Source organism: Brachyhypopomus gauderio, unplaced genomic scaffold (assembly GCF_052324685.1).
Source record: "Brachyhypopomus gauderio isolate BG-103 unplaced genomic scaffold, BGAUD_0.2 sc72, whole genome shotgun sequence".
In the NCBI taxonomy this organism is placed as follows: domain Eukaryota; kingdom Metazoa; phylum Chordata; class Actinopteri; order Gymnotiformes; family Hypopomidae; genus Brachyhypopomus; species Brachyhypopomus gauderio.
In genome coordinates this window covers 640815-663476 of record NW_027506893.1, presented here as the reverse complement: position 1 = coordinate 663476, position 22662 = coordinate 640815, and the positions used below count along the sequence as shown (strand labels likewise).

The following is a 22662-nucleotide window of genomic DNA, read 5'->3' as shown; positions in this document are numbered from 1 at the left end:
CATAGGTGAACCGCATCACATGACGATCATGTGCTGTTCCTGACAATATGTTTGTATTTGTTTGACAATTTTAGACTTTCATTTAAAATTATGTGTGTTTTTGAGGTCCATCCCAAAATTATGTGTTTTTGAAGTCCATCCCAATGTCATTAAAAGCACAGAACCTTAAAATCCATTTTACAGACAACAGCCAGATGTAACGCAGATGTTGTACTGAATAATCAGATGTTTGAAAATGAAAGTTTCACTGGTCTGCAGTATCATCACACGTCTAAGTAGCATCAAGTTTGTCAGTTTGTGTTTTTAACTGTTTTAACTGTTAGTCTCACACCATGTAGATTTATTAAACTGTTCTGTTCCTGTTTGATTAAACCTCACTGAAGACAGAAAGACCCCTTAAACCCTCTGTGTGATCATATTTAATACACTGTATAATACTCAGTACTGCACTGTGATCATATTTAATACTCTATAATACACTGTATAATACTCAGTACTGTACTGTGATCATATTTAATACCCTATAATACACTGTATAATACTCAGTACTGTACTATTTGGGGTCATATTTAATACTCTATAATACACTGTATAATATTCAGTACTATACTGTGTGATTATATTTAATACTCTATAATACACTGTATAATACTCAGTACTGTACTGTGTGATTATATTTAATACTCTATAATACACTGTATAATACTCAGTACTGTACTGTGTGATTATTATTTAATACTCTATAATACACTGTATAACATTCAGTACTGTACTGGGTTATTCATATGATCTTACATGAAACATCTTTACTGTGTACAGCGTCTACATGTGTATCACTACAAATTAGACACACAGAATGAACAACCCAAACCACACACAACACAATCCAAAGATTTATTGTTTATAAAGAGTATCAGATAAACACAAATACATCATCACTCTTAAGAGAAGAGATTGAGGGTGTCAGTTAAACACAAATACATCATCACTCTTAAGAGAAGAGACTGATGGTGTCAGATAAACACAAAAACATCATCACTCTTAAGAGAAGAGACTGAGGGTGTCAGATAAACACAAATACATCACTCTTAAGAGAAGAGACTGGTGGTGTCAGCTGATGGTGATCAGGACACACTGTCTTAAACAGAAGATCAATACATTTCACAACCATAATTGTCAAACCTAACACTCTGGGAGAGCGAGGGAGAGAGAGAAAGGGGAAGAGAAAGAACTGAAAGATACTAAGAAAATAAGTAAATGAATTCTAAAGAAATTTTAAGTGTTATAGACTGTCTGGAGGACCAAAAACATGTTTGTGTGTGATAGAGACAGAAGGGCATGACAAAGAAAGAGAGAAAAGTGTGTGTGTAATGATGTAGAATAAATTGTGAAATTTCTGCTAAAATAAGTCGTCGCCACTAATCTGATGTCAGCACTGCAGCCCGCAAGGGATTATGGGATACTTGGGGCAGAAAAGTTTGTTCATTGTCACAAGTAGAAACTCCTCCCCGCTCATGTGAAGATAAATGAGTATTGTAATGATTTCATTTAAGATTGGGTCATTAATGAATCTCTAAATGGTTAAATATATGAATGTATGGGATTAGGATTAAACGGGCATTAATTTAAGATCGCATTTTACGTTGAAGCTAGTTTGGCTAACTAGCTTCATTTGTACGGACAGATCCTGCTGAGATGTGATTAAATAATAAATGATTATTGCAGGTGAGCGGTTATATGTGTGTTCTGTTTTTATCTTTTATGATCACCAGTAAGAGACTGGTAATGTCCAGTTGTGTGTGTAGAGGAGTGTTACCACGGAGACCCAGGTGTTCCTGCAGGACACAGAAGGTTATTCTAGTTTACACACACACACAAACTTCCAAGGCTCAAACCCTGCATAGAGGGGCTGACTGAATGTGGAGTTGAATGTGTATAAGTGTGTGAGTGTGTGTGGGTCAGAGGAGACGCTGTAGAAGGACAGAATGCCGGCGGGCCAGTCCACATACACTCCTACTCTGTTGGAGATGGAGGGGGCAGAGATGACAGTTGCCTTCTTATTGTGCCAGACAGTGTATCTGTTGTTATAGTGGTAAAGACTCCAGGACTTTGTATTCCATCCAAACCTACAGTCATCACTGCCTCCTTTCCTGCTGATTCCTTTATATGTCACTGCTATAAAAACATCTCCACTCCACTCAGCCTCCCAGTAACAGCGTCCACACACACTCTCTCCACACACACTCTCTCTACTCAGCACCTGTTCATAGGACTCAAATCTGTCTGGATGATCACGATACGACTGCTGCTCCCACACACACGTCGCCTTCCTGTTTCCCTCAGACAGAGAGAGTTTTGTGTGTGCTGTGTTTGGGTCCAGTGTGAACTCACACGCATCTGCACACAAGAACAGACATTAGACGAGAGAACACACAACACAATTACTGTGTAGGATCCATAAATTATGCTTTGCATATATTTGTCTTATTGGTTTTTGTGAGTGTGGGTCCTCTAAAGGTGATGGGCGCGACCCTATAAATTTGATGACTGAGATGCGTTATGTAGTGGAGACAGCCCAAAAGCATTTCTTTTGTATGACACCCAGAGTGGATTCATTTCCCTGCTGAATGTGAGAGACTGACCAGCCCAAATCTCTTTGATTGTATGTAAAATAAACACTGATTCTTTACCCAGCAACATGCTCCAAAGTATCCACTTTCACAAAAAAATTTTAAATGAGGCTGCGTTTAATTTGGCTACTACTGAAAACTTTGATCCATTATCAATGCCGGTATCTTGGTTAGGTGCTGAAGCCTCCAAAGTTGACACTTTATCTGCTACGCATGCTTCATTCGCTGAAATGCTGTGCAGCTCACAGCTCACTATTCCAGCAGTTAGACCCAAAGTGTTCATGTGCAATTTCCCCTGCTTGATCTGGGCCTGGATACCAGGTCTGCCAGGTATTCTAGGGCCATTGATGATGCATGGTCTCGTAGTTTCCCCTCTACCATCCCTACCACCATTCCTTCTACATTTCCTTCATTAACGACCCATTCATCCGGTGTAACTTTTATGTGGATGATTGTGTGAAGTCTGTAGCCAAGGAATCTGAGGCCATCCAGCTGGTAAAAGATCTCACTGCATTGTGCAGTAAAGGTGGATTTCAACTTACTCAGTGGGTCAGCTATAGCAGGGCTGTTCTTGCATCCATTCCTACAGAGTACAGGGCAAAACGAACTAAGTCGTTGGACCTGGACACAGACAATTTGCCTGTTGAAAGAGCACAGGGACTGCAGTGTTGAGTGGAATTTTCAGTTTAACTTCACTTTAGGTCAAAAGCCACTTACCAACAGAGGCATATTGTCTGTTGTCAGTTCTATCTTTAATCCTTTTGGTTTTCTTGCTCCTCTCATTCGTCCAGCTAAGCAGTTGCTACAGGAGCTCTGCAAGAGGGGCTTTAGATGGGATGAACCAAGCACAACCTGTGCTTGATTGGTGGATGGACTGGACCAGCAGCCTGGAGAAAACTAAGAATTTCAGTGTGCCACGTTGTCTGAAACCCCAGGGCTATGGAGTGACTAGATGTGCCGAACTGCATCACTTTGCTGACGCCAGTGAGAGTGGCTATGGCTCTGTCAGCTACATAAGACAGGTGAATGAGCAGGATGTGGTGCACATCACTTTTGTCCTTGGAAAGTCCAGAGTCCTTCCACTAAAGGCTATCACAGTCCCCAGATTAGAGCTGACTGATGCAGCACTGTTGGTAAAGGCAGATAAGTTGTTGAGGAGAGAACTGCACCTCAACTTTAAGCCCTCGATTTTCTGGACTGACAGCCAAACAGTGTTGAAATACATTGCAAATGACTGCAAGATTTTAGGCCTCTGTTGAAAATAGGGTCTCATTGATCTGAGAGAACACGCATCTGTCTCAATGGAGATATGTGAGCAGCAAAGACAATCCTGCTGATGACTGCTCAAGAGGACTAACTGCAAATAAATTATTTGAACAGAGGAGGTGGATTTATGCCCCTGAATTCCTTTGGACGTTGGAGGAAAGTTGGCCAGCCATTGAAGTATGGGGCTCTGTGTTTCAGGATGACCCAGAGGTAAGGAGGAACACTGCTGTGGTGAAGACTGAAACACCCATGGATCAGCTTATTCTGAAGGCAGTGGCATGGTACCTGAGATTGAAAGTGCTTTTATGTTGAGGGTGAAAGGAAGAAAGGAGCTTCTCTCATCTCAAATTACACTTTCTACTTGGGGGAAGATGGGTACCAAGTTTGAGGATTTTAGGGCCTCCACTGATGGTCAGCTTCTCACAGTGAAGGACCTTGCAGAAGCAGAACAGGCCATCATATCCAACGCCAGGCATTCCCTGCAGAAATTGCATCACTGGAGTCAACTCCATATAGGCTGCATAGGAGCAGCAATCTCTGCCGGCTAGATCCTGTGTTGGACGAAGGTGTTATGAGAATAGGTGGCCGATTGCACAAATCTGCAATGCCTGCGGAAGCCAAATACCCTGTAATGCCCAAAGAGTCACACATTTTGGTCCTTCTGTTAAGACACATTCATGAGCACAGTGGACATAGTGAAAGAAACCACATGCTCTCAAAAACTCCAGGAAAGGTATAAAAGGTAGCAAGAAAGGTGCTTCCAGGATGCACCGCGTGATGACATCTGAAGGGTAAAGTTGATGAACAAAAGATTGCAGATTTGCCGCTAAAGAGAATCCTGCCTGACCTTCCTCCCTTTACTAATGTGGGAATGGACTATGTTGGTCCTATTGAGGTAAGACAAGGAAGAAGTCCAGTCAAAAGGTATGGAGTTCTTTTCACCTATATGTCTAGTAGAGCAATACTGGAAGTTGCTTATTCATTGGACACTGACTCATGCATTCATGCATTGAGGAGATTTGTGTGCAGGAGAGGTCAGGTGAAGCACATCAGGTCCAACAATGGGACGAACCTGGTAGCAGCTCATGCGGAGCCAAAAAGGGCCCCGATGTCACTAAATGAGGAAAAAATCCAATATGCTCTGCTTCCTGATGGAATTGAATGGAGTTTCAACCCATCAGCTGCATCCTACCATGGCGGAGTCTGGAAACGGCTCATTTGCTCTGTCCTGCAAGTGCTGAACTCCATACTCTGTCAGCAGTCCATTAATGATGAAGGTCTTCAGACCATGTTTTGTGAGGCAGAGGCAATTATTAATAGCCGTCCCCTCTCAACAGTGTCCTCAGACCCACATGACCTGGAACCGCTGACCCCTAAGCACATCCTCCTGCTCAAATCTATGCCCATCCTGCCTCCAGGAACCATCTTGAAGTCTGACCTCTATGCCAGACGCCGCTGGAAACAGGTGCTGTATATAGCCGATCTGTTCTGGCACAGATGGACCAAAGTAATCCCTTGTTACTGCAAGAAAGTCAGAAATGGACAACAATAAAGAAGAATCTAACATTTGGAGACATTGTTCTACTGGTGGACCCCACTGCTCCTCGAGGGTCCTGGCCATTAGGCAGCGTGCTGGAGACCAAGCCTGATAGCAAGGGGCTAGTCCAGTCCATTAAGCAAAGACGACAGTCCTTGAGAGACCCATTACCAATCTATGTGGAATTCTCTAGACTGAGGAGTGACCAGTGTCTACTGATTACATTCAGACATGAATAAAGTATTAGAGACCCATACTTGAGTAAAAGTATAAGTACTCTATCAAAAAAGTGACTTGAGTAGAAGCTGAAATGTTTTTTAGCACTGGAGTGGCCGAACCTTTGCCAAAAAGCAGTCATCCCTGCCATGTACCACAGCATTTCCAAAAGGCAGTGGTTGGCAGGTGTGATGAGCCCTCCTTACCTCCAGTGTTGTGTAAATTAGGCGTGTCTCAGGTGTGGGTGGTGGATGCTTCAATACACACCTTTGGCTGCCTGCCACAAGAGACTGCAAGCTCTCTTGCAAGAAGTCACAAAGTCAGAAGAAGTCAGAAGTCACAAACATAATATTTGAATTATAGTGGCATATAAGTGGCATCAAAATGGCACAGATTTTTTTAACCTTATTTTCAGTAGTTTTTGTTTTTTGAAAAACTGCCAATAGGTAAAGATATTTTTACACAAATTTATACAAAAAACCCTCAGCTACTTGAAATAGAATAATAATCTTGAGCAACTTTAACTTATCAAGATGGTACTTTTTACAGTGTGTCTCTTCCAAAAACACAACAACAATCTTACCAGAAGAGATTTCAGAGTCACTACTCTTTTTTTTTTGCCCCCCACCCCATCTTTGGAGGACAACTTTATTTTTATGTAAGAATCAAAAGAAAATATTTCTGTAAAATACAGTACAATAGTAATAAAAATAATTGGGGTTAGGTGGGCCATACAGAGAAAAGAGGAGGAGAGAAAAGAGGGGCAGTGTTTAATGTTCATGGTCAGCCACTGGTCAGTGTTCATCCACACCGTCCCCTCAAAAGCCCTCAATGTCTAAAATACAGTAAAGAGTACAGGAAGAGGTGCCTTACACAATCAACTATAACAGCCTAAAATGTGGTGCCCCACTGCAGAGTAACCTGTTCAGCCTGTTCCCCAGTCTCCACCATACAGGACAGGACAGAAATGAGGGGGAGAGAAAGTAATTTCTTTACCTTATTTTCAGTAGTTTTTAGCACTTTGAGTTGCATGTATGTATGAAAGGTGCTATACAAATAAAGACTATTATTATTATTATTATTTATAAAAAAGGGAAGGGCAGAAAAAAACACAGCTCAAATGACCACTGCAACGGTTCAACAACTGCTGCTACATTGGACATCCATATTCACCCAAACACATATACACCCACACACACATACACCCTTACACACATACACCCACACACACATACACCCTTACACACATACACCCACACACCTTCATCCCAACATAAATTTACTAATATATGTACCCACACAGACAATCTCCCCAAGGGGATGCCAGAGTTTTTTCCTTCTCTATCTGAGTCAGTGAACACATCCAGCAGAACAATGAACTGATGGTCCACACCATCACCCCCCCCCCCCCCCACCCGTCTACCTACAAGTGGCTGCATGTACATAACAAAGGGTGGCCTAATGGAATGCAAATGTCCCCAGAACTGCCCCCTGGTGGAGGCTAGAGGTCTGCGCGGAACTGTTTTTTTAATCCCGCTCCCGTCCGCTCCCGCCAATAAATCCCTTGTTTTAGTCCCACTCCCGCCCGCTCCTGCTTGTTTTAATCCCGCTCCCGCCCGCTCCTGCTTGTTTTAGTCCCGCTCCCGCCCGAACCGGCCAAAAAATTGCTTGTTTTAATCCCGCACCCGCCCGCTACATACACGTTTCTGTCTCCCCCGCCCGCAATCCTAATATGAATTGAATTAATTAGTTTTAGTACTTGAAATTTTCTTATGTATTTATTAAAACAGCAATATAGCGATGGATCGTGCTGTCCCATTTCTTACCACCACAGTCCAAACACATGCCGTCAGGTGACGTACACCAACACTTTCTGACATCTATCACAACAAGCAAATGGTAGACGATTTCCATCTCCATTAATTACAATGGAATATGACTTCCATACATCAGACTTTCCTGTAGTTGGCTTAATTGTGGTGTATTCGCCTGTTTTAATTGAATTTTACACAGCTGAAACTGGTTGACCGTCTACACCAGGGATGTCAAAGTCAAATACACCGAGGGCCAAAAAACCAAATTTGCTACAAGCCGAGGGCCGGACTGGTTCAATGTTTATTAAAACATATTGAAATGATTGAACATAGCCTATTGAACCAAGACTTAACACAGTGTATATTATTTAATGTTTAAATGAATAAAGCAATATTTTCTTATGGATCTGTCAGTAATTTCAAGTAAAAACATTTTTCAACAAGCAAACAGATAAAAACAAACTTCCTTCAAAGAAAACATGTCCTGTACATTAAATGAATAAAGTAATAAAGGTTTGAAAAGTGCTGGAATTTAGGCTAAAGTACTTGAAAATGCTTGAAATTGTAACTGCTTCATTTCACAACAAATATCTGTCTGACTGAACAGTTGTCTTGTACGTTAACAAATACGAGCCTCTTGTAATTCCAGGACGAAACATGAACGTGAAGACGTTAAGATTGGGCGTTTTGAAAATAAACCACCATTAAATAATGTGAATAAAAAAGCGAATTATTTCGAATCATTTCGACTATATGTATAAATATTGAACTTAATTAAGTTTAACTGGTGCGCGCAGTTACAAAATTCGAGAGGTGCACGACCTTGCGAATCGACGGCGTGCGACGCCCTCGCGCACGGGCGGAGCCACTGCGATTACGTCATTTTCGCTGCGCAGACCCTCGCCGCTTGTGTGCGCTGCAGTGACTTCGCGGGCTACCGTTGCATTGTTGGGAATGTAGTGTTTGTGCGTGCAAAACACCATCGGGCGGCTGTGGCCTGCGGACCGGTTCTAATAGTAATTAAATATCATCCAGGGGGCCATAGATAATCAATTCGCGGGCCGGATCTGGCCCGCGGGCCTTGACTTTGACATATGTGGTCTACACAGTCTCTGCCATTTCTGTATCAAAATGACGCACTACTTTTGCCAACTCCTCAGTAAGGAAAGTCGCTATTGGTTGTCCTAAAAGTCGCTAGAAGTCGCTAAATGACGTCATCACCTTATTTGCATAATACATTTTTGAAGCTGTAAAGGAATAACGTTGGGACAGAAGAAAATGAGTAAAAAACACCCTAAATATATTAGAACTACAAATGAACAACATCTGTTGCCTTTGAAATAGGCAGTCACTTCTCAAAAGAACTACATGACTTTAATGCTTTGTATAAATAATTTTTACGTAAATTACATAAATAGTATTTTTGCTGTGTTGTTAAATGTTAGTATATGAGTAGCAGTTAGCAGGAACTAGTTGGCATAGAAATCAACCTTACAATACAGGCAGTAAGCCCGTGTATTATCTCCAATACATGGCTTCAGCCAGCCTTTAAATTCAGGATTTGATTCCCACTCTTTCCTGTATTTTTAAGAATAGAGTTTAGAGTGAGACATGATGAGCAAGTTAGCTAGATGTTAAGCTTTTCACAGAGACACACATACTGTGGAGAGTTAGCTAAATGTTTAAACTAGATGTTTAGCTTTCACAGAGATGCACTGTGGACGAGTCAAGTGACCGGTTACGTGGTGAATGAGGTGAAGAATGACTGAGACTGTGTGAGTTAAATGCAGTGATTTCTTTTCGTGTCTCAGCTTTGGGCATGCTCAGTTCATTTGCAGTGTGGACGTGGAGCGGTGAGGGTCTGCTCTGAGTGTGAGACTGCACTGAGTGTTGTGGGGCTCACGGCCCAGAGGACAGCAACTAAAGAGCGTGTTTGTTCAGAGTCTCCAAAAGTCTCCAATAACACCACAAAAAGTCGCTAGATTTGTCGCTAGTCGCTTTTTACTACAAAAAGTCACTAGAGGGTCTGAAAAGTCGCTAAATATAGCGACAAAGTCGCTAAGTTGGCAACACTGACGCACACTTCATGTTCACGTGATCAGTTGCTTAGCCAATATTTTGAATTAGTTTATTGCTTACTGAATGATTAGTTGTTTTCGTCCTGTTCCTTATGCATGGAAATCATTGCGTTGTTATTATAATTTTCTAGACTATTTATTAATTTGCGGGATTTTTCTACATGTATATGCGGTCCCGCTCCCGCATCGCCTGGACTAATTAAACTCCCGCTCCCACCAGTAACAATTAAATTCTGTCCCGCGCCGCAAGATATTCTGACGGGTCCTGCGGGACCCACGGGATTACCGCGGGAGTGCAGACCTCTGGTGGAGGCCAGGTACAAAAAGTTTGGAATTAAAATGCTGGACAGCTAGTGTTAAAAACTTTACTTAGGTGGAAGTACAGCAAAGTATTCAGAATTTTTTGTACTTAAGTATTGCAAGTAGTTTATTCTAAAATTTATTACTCAAGTACTGAAAGTGTTTTGAATTTATTAAAACAGTCAAAGTTTGATTATCAAATTTTAAGAATATCAAAATCAAATTATAAGATTTGATAATTGTAAGATTATCAAATCACTTACAAATCAAAGTTGTCAAAGACCACAGATACAAGTGTTCTGTATGTAATTTAAATTAATAGCAATTTTTAAAAGTGGCCTTAACACTTTGTACACAAAAAACAGATAACCTATGTCCCACTATGTCAGGGGTGTCAAACTCATTTTCATTGCGGGCCACATCAGCATAATCGTTACCCACGGAGGGCCATATGTAACTTATAAATGTACCTACTTCTCAATGGTAAATACCTCTGAATTTATTACTTATTCAAGTTACAAATATTACAGATATATTTGCGTAAATGTAAAAAAAATATTTGCTTGTTGCTGTTATTATAATCCTTTAAATTTGTTAGGTCATGAAACCCACATTACTCCATCAATCAACGATCAAACTATCCAAGTGAATAAAGAAAAATTGATCAAATATATCACATTTACTTTGTTCAAAACTTGAAATATCAAATAACTGAAAATAGTGATTGTACTTCAAAAATGCTCCCTCTGAAAAAGACTTAAGCGCGGCGATTTATTCAGCCACAACAAAGCAGCTTTTACTGCCATTTCGTTTGTGGTGAACACATTCTGTTGCGATTGCAGTTTGCTTTTTAATTCTTTGACAATTTGTTGTTTTTCATGATGGCTAATTTTGGCATACTTAGCTCCGTGTTTGGTCGCAAAATGCCGACGTATATTGTACTCTTTGACAACCGCCACCGCTTCATACCCGTTTTTCTCCTTGAAGCATAAACATATATTCGCTGCATCGATGTTTCTCTTCCTGATCATTTTGGGATCATTATTTATATTTCCTCAATGACACTTATTGGGAAAATCGCATCGATATGGAAACACTGCAGTGTCGAGATGCCGTCAGTTCGCGGGTAACATAATTGTGGGAAATGTAGTTTTTGCTCACTTTTACTTCTTTTTTTTGGACAATTTGGCTTTTTAAGCTCTCACGGGCCACATAAAACTATGCTGTGGGCCACATCCGCGGACCTTGAGTTTGACACCTGTGCACTACGTCATAGGTGTGACGAAGAAGTTAGCGAGAGTTGCGCAACCACGCGTGGGACCCTCACGCATGGGCGGAGCCACTGCGATTGAGTCATTTTTGCCGCACGTCACGATGCATCAAGTGAACCTAGATTACGAAGCTCAAGTGTTCAGTGAAGACAGCAGCAGAGTGAAGGCGGGACGCGATCGGAGAATGCGCAGTTTTCTCATGCCTGCTATGGAATGCTAAAGTGGTCAAAATTAGTCTCAAACTAAATGCTTTTGATTTGTAAAACGGAGAAAAAAGCTGCGATTTGGAGGCTTTTACGCCGCAAAATACGCAGCAAAATATGCAGCAAAATACTCTGCAAAAAGCAACAAAAACTCCGTATTTTACGGCGTACTGAAATATAACGCTGTAAAATACAGCGTTTTTGTTGCTTTTTGCAGCATATTTTGCGGCGTACAAACCTCCGCCGCTTTACAAATCAAACGCATTTAGTTTGAGACTAATTTTGACCACTTTATTGTTCCATAGCCTGCTTGCTTGACCCTGTGACAGCGCCAGCTAACATGTTTATAATTGTAACGAGTAACTATAGAGCACGAAAAAAATTTATCGGAGTAAAAGTATTAAACTAATGGAAAATTTGTAGTGAAGTAAAAGTGGAAGTAGGAGAAAAAAATTATACTCCAGTAAACGGATACATTTTGTACATAAGTACAGTAGTGAAGTAGTTCTACTTCGTTACTATACATCTCTGATTACGTTAGAAATGAAAGTAACATACATCATACATTTAACATACCTTTCATGCAGAAAATTGTACTAACTGTACTAATTGTACTAAGTCAAGTGTTTATTGACTTAGTTGACCATTTTGACTCCTTTTATACATGTGAAATTAATTGACACAAGATAAATTAAAGGGCTGGTGTGTATGAGCCATAATTGATGCTTTGCATGTATTTGTCTTATTGGTTTTTGTGAGTGTGCGCCCTCTATAGGTGATGGGCGTGACCCTATAAATGTCATGACTGTGATGCGTGACGGGAGAGGAGGCAGACCAGCAATACCGTCATTGACCTCAGTTGGCTCAGTTGGTGTACTCCATCACGCTTGCTGTGTAGCCTGTTGCTCTTGGAGCCTCACAACAACTCCGATATAGTTTGAGCTCACCAAACAGTTGTTAATACCGTGTGTGAGAGAGTGTGTGTATGTATGTGTATATATATGTGTGTGTGTGCTGGTGGGTGTCTTTGTGTGTACATTATATTGAAACAGTGAACTCACATTTTCTTAGTCCTGGTTTGATTCTCATCATCCCTGTATGATCCACCCTAAAACACAACCACACACACACAAACAAAAAAATAAAAATTTTCATTCTCTTTCTCCCTCTTTCCATCTCTCCCTCTCTCTTATTCTCTCTCTCCTTTTCTCTGTCTCTCCATTTCTCTTGATCTCTTTCTCTCCCTCCTTCTCTTTCCTTCTCTCTCTTGTTCTTTCTCTTACTCCCTTTTTCTCCCTCCCTCTCCATCTCTCCATTTTCCTTTTCTCCACCTCTCTTATTCTATTTCCCTTTCTCTCCCTCTTTCCCTTCTTCTCTCTATCTTTCTCCCTCCTTCTCTGTCTCCCCTTCACTACCTCTGTCACTCATTCCCTCTCTTACTCTCCCTCCTTCTTGTTCTACCTCTCTTTCTCCATCTCTCCCTCATTCTTTCTCCTTACCTATTCCATTCTCTCCCTCACTCAATCTCTATTCCCCCTTCTCCATCTATGCTTCTTTCATTTCTCTCCATGTCTTTCTCTCTCTCCCTTTCTCAACAGCAGTTTACACACCATCAGAACCAGCACTTTATACCAACACCAGTTTACAGACCATCAGAACTGGTCCAGTGACACTGTCATCACTGCCATCCACACGACCCTCACACATCTGGAGGACGAGGACAGTTATGATCACTGTTCACTGATTACAGCTCAGCACTCAACACAGACACACCAACCACACTGACTGAAACACTCCACACACACACACACACCCCAACAGACCCTCCAGAAAGTCGCGATGTTTCGATTTGCAACTTCAACGCAACTTCAAGCAAACCCCGCGAATTCAGGGCGGTGTTGCAACTTCAGCCAATCACCGCAACTTTCCCGCAAATTTGACCAATCACTGATGTCGTCTTGATGTGACGTCGACAAACTCCCGCCTTACCTCCGTATATACGTTCAAGAGGAGCAGACAGAAAGCAGCATGAGCGACAAAAATAACGGCAAAAAGATCGGGAAAAGCAGTATCCCGGTACACTACATGAAAGCGGGGATAAACGTACTGTCCAGATCCGACCCGCGAATTGATTATCTATGACCCCCTGGATGATATTTAATTACTATTAGAACCGGCCCGCAGGCCACAGCCACCCGATGGTGTTTTCCACGCACAAACACTACATTCCCCACAATGCAACGGTAGCCCGCGAAGTCACTGCAGCGCACGCAAGCGGCGAGGGTCTGAGATAAAGTTTATAAGTTTAAACTTTTTAAACTGAGATAAAGTTTAAAGTCAGAGATAAAGTTTATTTATCTCTGATCCATATCTATGAGTTACTAGTTCGCTCTGGCGCCAACCACTGGCGATCGATCTCGATATAACACTTAATTTGTGTCCATTTTACAGGCCGCCCGGTAACAACTTACGTTCGCTAACCCCGCCCCCCGTCAACAATTAATGTTCGCCACCCCCTCCAGGTTCAAATCTCACTTCAAGCGATCTTGAAAAGTTGGCAACCCTGAATAAATAGGTATATAGATAATTAAAATGGACTACTAAATAGAGGAAACCATACAACATTTACTCCCTATTGTAATGTACTCACAAAAAAGCAAAAACACACCGCAACTTCCATTGCAATTTTTTTTTAAAACACCCGCAACATCAAACATTTTAGCCCGCAACAATCACAAAAAAGGCCCGCAAAATCCTGGTGGGACTGCCCCAACCACACTGACTGAAACACTCCTCACACACACACACCAACCACACTGACTGAAACACTCCTCACACACACACACCCCAACCACACTGACTGAAACACTCCTCACACACACACACACACACACAAACACACACACACACACACACACCCTAACCACACTGACTGAAACACTCCTCACACACACACACACACCCCAACCACACTGACTGAAACACTCCACACACACACACACACCCCAACCACACTGAGTGAAACACTCCTCACACACACACACCAACCACACTGACTGAAACACTCCTCACACACACACACACACCCCAACAACACTGAGTGAAACACTCCTCACACACACACCAACCACACTGACTGAAACACTCCTCACACACACACACACACACACGCACACACCCTAACCACACTGACTGAAGACTGAAACACTCCTCTCTCTCACACACACACACACACACACAAACACACACTATAATGTTACCTGAGTGTGTCCAGACTGCAGTTTTGATCCTCCAGTCTAGCAGAGAGCAGCTTCACTCCTGACGCTCCTGGGTGGTTGTAGGTCAGATCCAGTTCTTTCAGGTGTGAGGGGTTTGAGCTCAGAGCTGAAGCCAGAGAAAAACAACCTTCCACTGTGACCAGACAACCAGACAAGCTGAAGAAAGGAGAGAGAGAGAGAGAGAGAGAGAGAGAGAGAGAGAGAGAGAGAGAGATGTATTTCCAGATCAGTCTGCATGGAGCAGCTAGAGATGCTGGGAACTGTAGTGAAGGTTCCTCCACTCTCATCTCCAAGATGGCGTCCTTCGTGCAGACGGCTTTGTTCACTCTTCTCCACATCACTGCTGCTTGTGTTTATTTGAGCTCTTGTGTTTATTCTCACACTTCAGAACTCTAGTGCACTATTAACCTACATCAGAAGAACCTAAAACTGGACTTACATGTGTGTACATCAATGTGCATGCAGGGCTACATGGCAGCAACAGTCCAGCTCTAAGTGCAATAACTACTGTCACATTATATACCTGCTGTATTATTGTACTCTGCCACTTTACCACTCTAGCATTTATATTTAATGACTACTTAATATCTTAATCTTAATCCATAGTCTGTATATACTGTACCTAAAATCATTCATCCAGTGTCTGGTTCATCTGTTTCTACATCTGGTTGCTCAGTTATGGTTACACTTATTTATTTTTCTATTATACTTTCTATTACATTCTACATATTATATTTTATACTGTGTGAATCTTTCTACTGTGTATATACCCATCACTGTTGCTGCTGAGACCCTAATTTCCTCCAAGATTAATAAAGTATATTCTAGGGGTGGGCGATATGGGAAAAAAAATTTAGCACAATTTTTTTGCATAAAATCACGATTTCAATTTTTTATCACAATCTTCCATCCAAAAAAAATGGAGGGCTACAACGCTTTCTTTCTAATCAGATATTAATGAATGATATTGCCATTTTCCATGTGCAAACGTAAACAAAAATGTAAACACACGTGACACTGATAAAGTGCACTATTGCACTAAATATACAATATTTCCCAGCACGTTAAACTTAATTAAGTTAAATATTTATACATACAGTTGTGATCAAATTTATTCAACCCCCAATGCTGCGAAGGGTTTTATGGAATTCAGTGCACATTTGTAATTGTGTTCATAATGAAATCTTACAAGGACTTGTTAAAGAACTAAATGCAACTAAGATAGCATCAATTTTTTTTGTCATAAAGTATTAAATGGCCTTTTTGTGATTTCTTCATTGACACAATTATTCAACCCCTTTACGACTACCACTCCTAAGAACAGAGGTTCATTCCAGTGTTTTCCATCAGGTATTGAAAACATCTGTGGATGTCAACGAGCAGCAATCAAGCATGATAAGCACCAATTAGGCAGATTTAAAAGGACTGTGATACTCAGCTCCTTCTAGACATCTACTGGTGTGTTTCCAAGCATGGTGAAGGCAAGAGAATGGTCCCAGAAGACAAGAGAAGAGGTTATTGCTCTTCACAAGAATGGCAATGGATATAAAAAGATTGCGAAGTTGTTAAATATTCCAAGAGACACTATCGGAAGTATCATTCGCAAGTTCAAGTTAAAGGGCACAGTGGAAACGTTACCTGGTCGTGGCAGAAAGAAGATCCTGACCGCGACTGCTGTGCGCTACCTGAAGCGTAATGTGGAGAAAAATCCCCGCGTGACTGCTAAGGAACTGAAAAAAGACCTGTCAGATGTGGGCACTGAAGTTTCAGCTTAGACAATAAGGCGCGCACTGCATAACGAAGACCTCCATGCCAGAACGCCCAGACGCACCCCCTTGCTGACTCCAAAGAACAAGAAAAGTCGACTGCAGTATGCCAAAAGTCATGTGGACAAGCCACAAAGGTTTTGGAACAGTGTACTGTGGTCAGATGAAACTGTTTGGGACAATGGACCAGCGCTATGTTTGGAGAAGGAAGAACCAGGCTTATGAACAAAAGAACACCTTGCTTACTGTGAAGCATGGCGGGGGGTCAATTATGCTTTGGGGCTGTTTTGCTTCTAATGGTACAGGAAAGCTTCAACGTGTGCAGGGTACCATGAATTCACTTCAGTACCAGGAGATCTTGGAGGAAAATGTGATGGAGTCAGTCACAAACCTGCGGCTTGGGAGACGTTGGACCTTCCAACAGGACAATGATCCGAAGCACACATCCAAGTCCACTAGAGCATGGTTGAACATGAAAGGCTGGAACATTCTAGAGTGGCCATCGCAATCACCAGACTTAAATCCAATTGAGAACCTCTGGTGGGACCTAAAGAAGGCAGTTGCAGTGCGCAAGCCTAAGAATGTGACTGAACTGGAGGCTTTTGCCCATGAAGAATGGGCTAAGATACCCATAGGTCGCTGCAAGACACTTGTGTCAAGCTATGCTTCACGCTTGAAAGCTGTCATAACTGGAAAAGGATGTTGTACTAAGTACTAAAAAATAATGTCACTAGGGGGTTGAATAAAACTGATAATGATGTGAGCACAGTAAAGACATTTGTGGTTATTCCATCATAAATATTATGTTATGTTTGTCTAATTTATAAGTGCCTCTTTGATATAATTGTAAATAAGATGACTGAAATGATCAAAATCAATGTCAAACTGGCCAAAACACTTTATTTCAGTGGGGGTTGAATAAATTTGATCACAACTGTATAGTCTAAATGATTAGAAATAATTCGCTTTTTTATCACATTATTTAATGGTTGTTTATTTTCAAAACGCCCAATCTTAACGTCTTCACGTTCTCTCATGTTTCGTCCTGGAATTACAAGAGGCTTAACGTAATACAAGAGAACTGTTCAGTCGGATAGCTATTTGTTGTGAAACGAAGTAGTTACAATTTCAAGCATTTTCAAGTACTTAGCCTAAAATTCAGCACTTTTCAAACCTGAAACACAAAGCAACATAAAAATTCGTCAGGTAAATGTTCCTTCCCGTTTTTGAGGGGTGTTTCTTTATACTACCATATATCATTTTGGACAACACTGCAAAGAATGTGGCGCGGCAAGTTTAAGTACCTGTATAAACGATTCGGCCATTCGCAGGGGTTCGCGCGAGGAGTGCGGAGTCACGCGCTATGGTCACTCGCGAAAGTATAAACCCCCGAGGCCGCAGCTTGTGAGGCGGCTGCCCCCGCTGCCCGCATTGTTTCACTTTCGGGAATATTCCTTGGGATGCCTACGTCTCAAGTGATTGAATAAATTTGTTGTACTGGCATCGGATGTTTTTACATGTTCTTTGCACACCTTACATATACCTGAAGTTTGGTCTTGGTCAGTGGAAGAAAATCCAAACCAATTCCAGATTACAGAGTTGGATTTCCTCTTCGTTACCAGCTCCTCGGTTTGGCTTTCAGCCATCGTTGTCCACTTTGTTTTTACAAACACAACATGGAGGCGTGGAAGACACACAGTTCGCTGTGATTGGTCAGTCCTACGCCCTACGTCTGCCGCATCGGCGAAAACCAGCATTAAAAAAAGTAATTGCGCTGATTGGCAAAGGCGATCTATACGATTTGTCTAATTTGGTAGATCGTCTGCAATTCTCCACTCGTCCTCGCCATTCACAATCGTCAGATCGCACACCCCTAGTATATTCTATTCTATTCTATAAGAACACAATAAACACATTTAGAAACAGATACAATTGAAAGAATGTCTGTGAATGTTGTGGTGTGATTGGGCTGAACGTGTCAGTGCAGTCATGTGTGAGTAATGTGAACAGGAGAGGTGTGAACACACAGTCATGTGTGAGTAATGTGAACAGAAGAGGTGTGAATACACAGTCATGTGTGAGTAATGTGAACAGGAGAGGTGTGAACACACAGTCATGTGTGAGTAATGTGAACAGGAGAGGTGTGAGCACACAGTCATGTGTGAGCAGGGGCGGACTGGGGAGAAAAAGTGGCCCGGGAGTTCCTGACAGACTGGCCCACTATATATATATATATATATATATATATATATATTAGGGGTGGGACGCGATCAAAAAATTAATCGAATTAATCGGAAGCTTTGTAATTAATTAATCGAAATTAATCGCATTTTAATCGCATTTCAGTATTTAACATGAGAAATATTCATTTAAGTTTGAATGATGAATGAATCAATGAACATAATCATAAACTTCAACATCTTGTTTATTTTTCCACCAGTCTACTACGAAGACCAATATATGTGTAGTGTGCAGAAAACAGTTCAGAACATTGGAAATTCTGACCAAAAATGTTGTTTAATTTAGGGAGTTTTGCTCAGGATATTGGAAGAATTGAAGTAAATCAGAAGATGTTTTTAATACCATTTTAGATGGTAGACTTTCTTTAATTTCCCAGGCCTCTGCCACAGGCATCTCCATAGTGCCTAGAAGTGGTCTTCTGCATGCTCAAAGCAAATGACTGGATCTTCATCATCTATAGATTCATCATCTATAATATGAGCTGTCACACCAAGATCATTCTTGTTGCTAACAGAGGTCCAGTGATCCCCAGTCAGAGCCACATTTGTGGCAGTCTTCACAATAACCTGTTTTAATTCTTTCCTCATCATACAGCTGCTGGATTTTCTTCGACATTGTCTTTCTGGGGTGAGTTTCCCAAAACGTTCTTACGTACGAGGTTAAGAAGTACCTGGCGCTAAGAACGTTTTGGGAAACTCACCCCTGGACGGTAGTTCGTAACTTGCATCAGTTGACGCAATTCGCAGCGCTTCTTGTAAGCATTTATCTTCGACCACAGGGAGCGGACAACACAAATAATGTGACGCGTCATGTATAAACGCGTGCGGAGTCGCGCGCCATTCGCAAAAGTTTAATCCAGTCTTAATGGTCCAATGAAGGTAATTTAAAAACCAGGACGTTTCCTCACAGGATGTGAATTACGGACGTTTGGTCACCCTATCGTACTAGGAATACATTTAGCAGCTAAGTTACCATTACTGACCTGCGTGTTAAGCTGGGCGTACACTGTGCGATTTTTGGCCAATTTTCAGCCGATTTTTCACTCGTTTCGGCTCAATCGCGTGTCGTGCATACCTATAGTTTACACAGGTAAACGAGGAACGATTCACACCTCACGACCAACTCCCGATCAGAAATCGCAGCGTCGCAAGAACATCAAACATGTTTGAAATTCAAATTGCTCCTCGTGAGAGTATCGCACTGTTGAAGCAGCTTCATGAGCCGACTCTCCCTGCGATTTAGTCGTACAGTTTGAGCTGGAGCTGAGTACACGATTTAAAATATCGTACAGTGTACGCCCAGCTTTAGCCGCAACATGTTTTGCGTTGGTGTGGTAACGAAGGGTGGAAGTGCTCCTGTGATAAGCGAACTCCTTCCTACATAAAGTGCAAATAACACTATTTTTGTTTGTACTTCCATCTGGAAGTTTCTTATATTTAAATTTCCCATCCACCAGCGTAGCCTCTTCAGTCATCTCCATCATGATCTTATTGTGCGTCCATACAATCTGTATGCCCGGAACTCGCGCACTGAGAAACATTCCACGGTGCAAAAGTGTCTCGTCCGTTAAATGCGTTAAAATGCGTTAATTTTTTTAGTGCGTTAGTTTTCCTGTAATTAATTAATCGAAATTAACGCGTTAAAGTCCCACCACTAATATATATATATATATATATATATATATATATATATATATATATATATATATATATATATATATTTATATATATATATATATATGTATATGTGTGTGTATACTGTATATGAATCTATACATGGCACGTAGTGTATATGACGGCGTTTATTGTCATAGGGACAATATTAATTCCAGCAATAATATGATTACAAAGCCACATAGTGGCTTTTAAATAGTCCACCATAAGACCACCAAACAAGTTGTTAAATAGTCCACCATAAGACAACCAAACAAGTTGTTTTACGCAAAGTGCATCCTAAAGAACAACCTACAACTCTAACGTGGGTATTTCTTCCTCTTACCTATTTGTGGTGGTTAGTTTTAATCTAAGAATTTCAATAGCTTTAAAAAAACAGTGCACAGTGCTCTGCCTTGAAGACCGCCACTTGCGTCCGTGTTAACCGTGTTAAGGTAATTTGCCTTAGACGTTGCAGAGGCGACAGCAGTACATTTAAAATAACATGTTATCTACAATTTAAACTGCTGTATGTTTTCGTAGTCCGGCCCGTATTTTCTGGGACAAGTTGGTTTTTTTCTGATCTCCGCTGCATACTGTCAGCCCGCACCAGCTGGCCCAGTCCGCGGCCGCGGTCCAACTCGTTCATGTGTTTACAGGCTCAGACCGCGGCCGCGCTGAGCAGGTTAGTCTGACTGGAGCGGGGGAGGTATTAACACCGTTAAACAGCAGCGTGACTACGGGCCGGGGCCGCAGTGCGCGGCAGTGGCTCCTCCACGGGCTGAGTTAAACCACCGGCCCACTAACCCATCGGCCCACCGGGGAAATCCCCGGTAGCAATGTATGCCAGTCCGCCCCTGTGTGTGAGTAATGTGAACAGGAGAGGTGTGAACACAGTCATGTGTGAGTAATGTGAACAGGAGAGGTGTGAGCACACAGTCATGTGTGAGTAATGTGAACAGGAGAGGTGTGAGCACACAGTCATGTGTGAGTAATGTGAACAGGAGAGGTATGAACACACAGTCATGTGTGAGTAATGTGAACAGGAGAGGTGTGAACACACAGTCATGTGTGAGTAATGTGAACAGGAGAGGTGTGAACACACAGTCATGTGTGAGCAGAGGTGGGCAGTAACGAAGTACATTTACTTAAGTACTGTACTTAAGTACAGTTCTTGAGTATTTGTACTTTACTTAAGTTGATTTTTTTTAAAATACTTATGACTTTCACTTCACTACAGTTGAATAACAAATACAGTACTTATCACTCCACTACATTTCTGTCCAGCTCTCGTTACTCGTTACTTCCACACACAACTCTCCTCCCCTCCCCCGATATTATTTTCACAGGTGACAGCCTATCAGCAATCAAGGATGTGTCTGTGAGGTGTAAAATCAAGTTCGGTGTCGCTAGTCGTTCTTTTCCTAAATAACAAGCAACATGAGTGGAGACGGCGGTGATGGAGCATGCCAGGGTTGCCAACTTTTCAAGATCGCTTGGAGGGAGATTTGAACCTGGACTTGGTGGCGAGTGTAAATTGTTGATCGGGGGGTGGCGAACGTTACCGGGGCGGTGAAAAATGGACACAAATTAAGTATTATATCGCGATCGCCGGTGGTTGATAGATCAGAGGTAAATAAACTAGATTTTTTTTTGGCGTGAGATATCGGAACTGTGGCGTGAGAGCGTGTGAAAACGGTCAAATGCGTGTGTCTCACGCTCAATGCGTGAGAGCTGGCAACCCTGGCATGCTCTTTTGCACCCATGGCCGTATCTCGACAAAATGTTCCAGTTTTCTGAACGAATGAATCATTCCTATCGTTTTAAATGCATGCTTTGTTTGCCAAAAACAAACTATATCACTGCATACCAAAATTCACCGTCCCACCTGAGGAAGTATATTACGGTATGCAGCCTAAATGTTTTGTTAAGTGACTATGTAGTCAGAGGAGCTTTGCAGTAAGGCTAGTGAAATGACTTTGCCTGCTCACTCCACTGCTAGGTCTGCTAGGATCACTATAAATAATGTTAACATTATATTGGCAAGTAATTCAAACTACGGAAACATCAATAAGGGAAACGTGTGGGTTAATCAAATCTTGTCAAATAATGTTTCCATTCTAATGTCAGTGTAGAATTAATGTCAATAATTCTAATGTGGCTGTGATTTCTAGTTTGAAAAGAGTTTGTTAGCATGTTGGGTGGCATGGAGTTGGTGGGCTTTAGCCATACTGCAAAAGGTTGTAGCAAGGTTAGACTACCAAGATGCCACTTCTTGGTATCTTGGTCCGCCTCTGTGTGTGAGTAATGTGAACAGGAGAGGTGTGAACACACAGTCATGTGTGAGTAATGTGAACAGGAGAGGTGTGAACACAGTCATGTGTGAGTAATGTGAACAGGAGAGGTGTGA

General features: G+C 41.7%; 1 protein-coding gene across 23 annotated transcripts in view; it reads right to left on the bottom strand.

Annotated features, from left to right (window-relative positions):
• The window catches only part of LOC143491201 (guanine nucleotide-binding protein G(I)/G(S)/G(O) subunit gamma-13-like), a 72733-nt gene that overhangs the window by 30109 nt on the left and 19962 nt on the right, over window positions 1-22662 (bottom strand). For 5 of the 23 annotated variants that reach the window (XR_013125126.1, XR_013125120.1, XM_076989999.1 and 2 more), the window contains exons 12-13: window positions 14576-14749; window positions 12377-12423 (exon numbers count right to left, since the gene is read on the bottom strand). Coding sequence is in view for 8 of the 23 variants with exons in the window: in XM_076989999.1 (XP_076846114.1) it covers window positions 12377-12423; window positions 14576-14749 (221 nt within the window). In the remaining 15 variants the exon portion in view is untranslated. The other 18 variants (XR_013125131.1, XR_013125130.1, XR_013125132.1 and 15 more) reach the window with 16 other exon arrangements.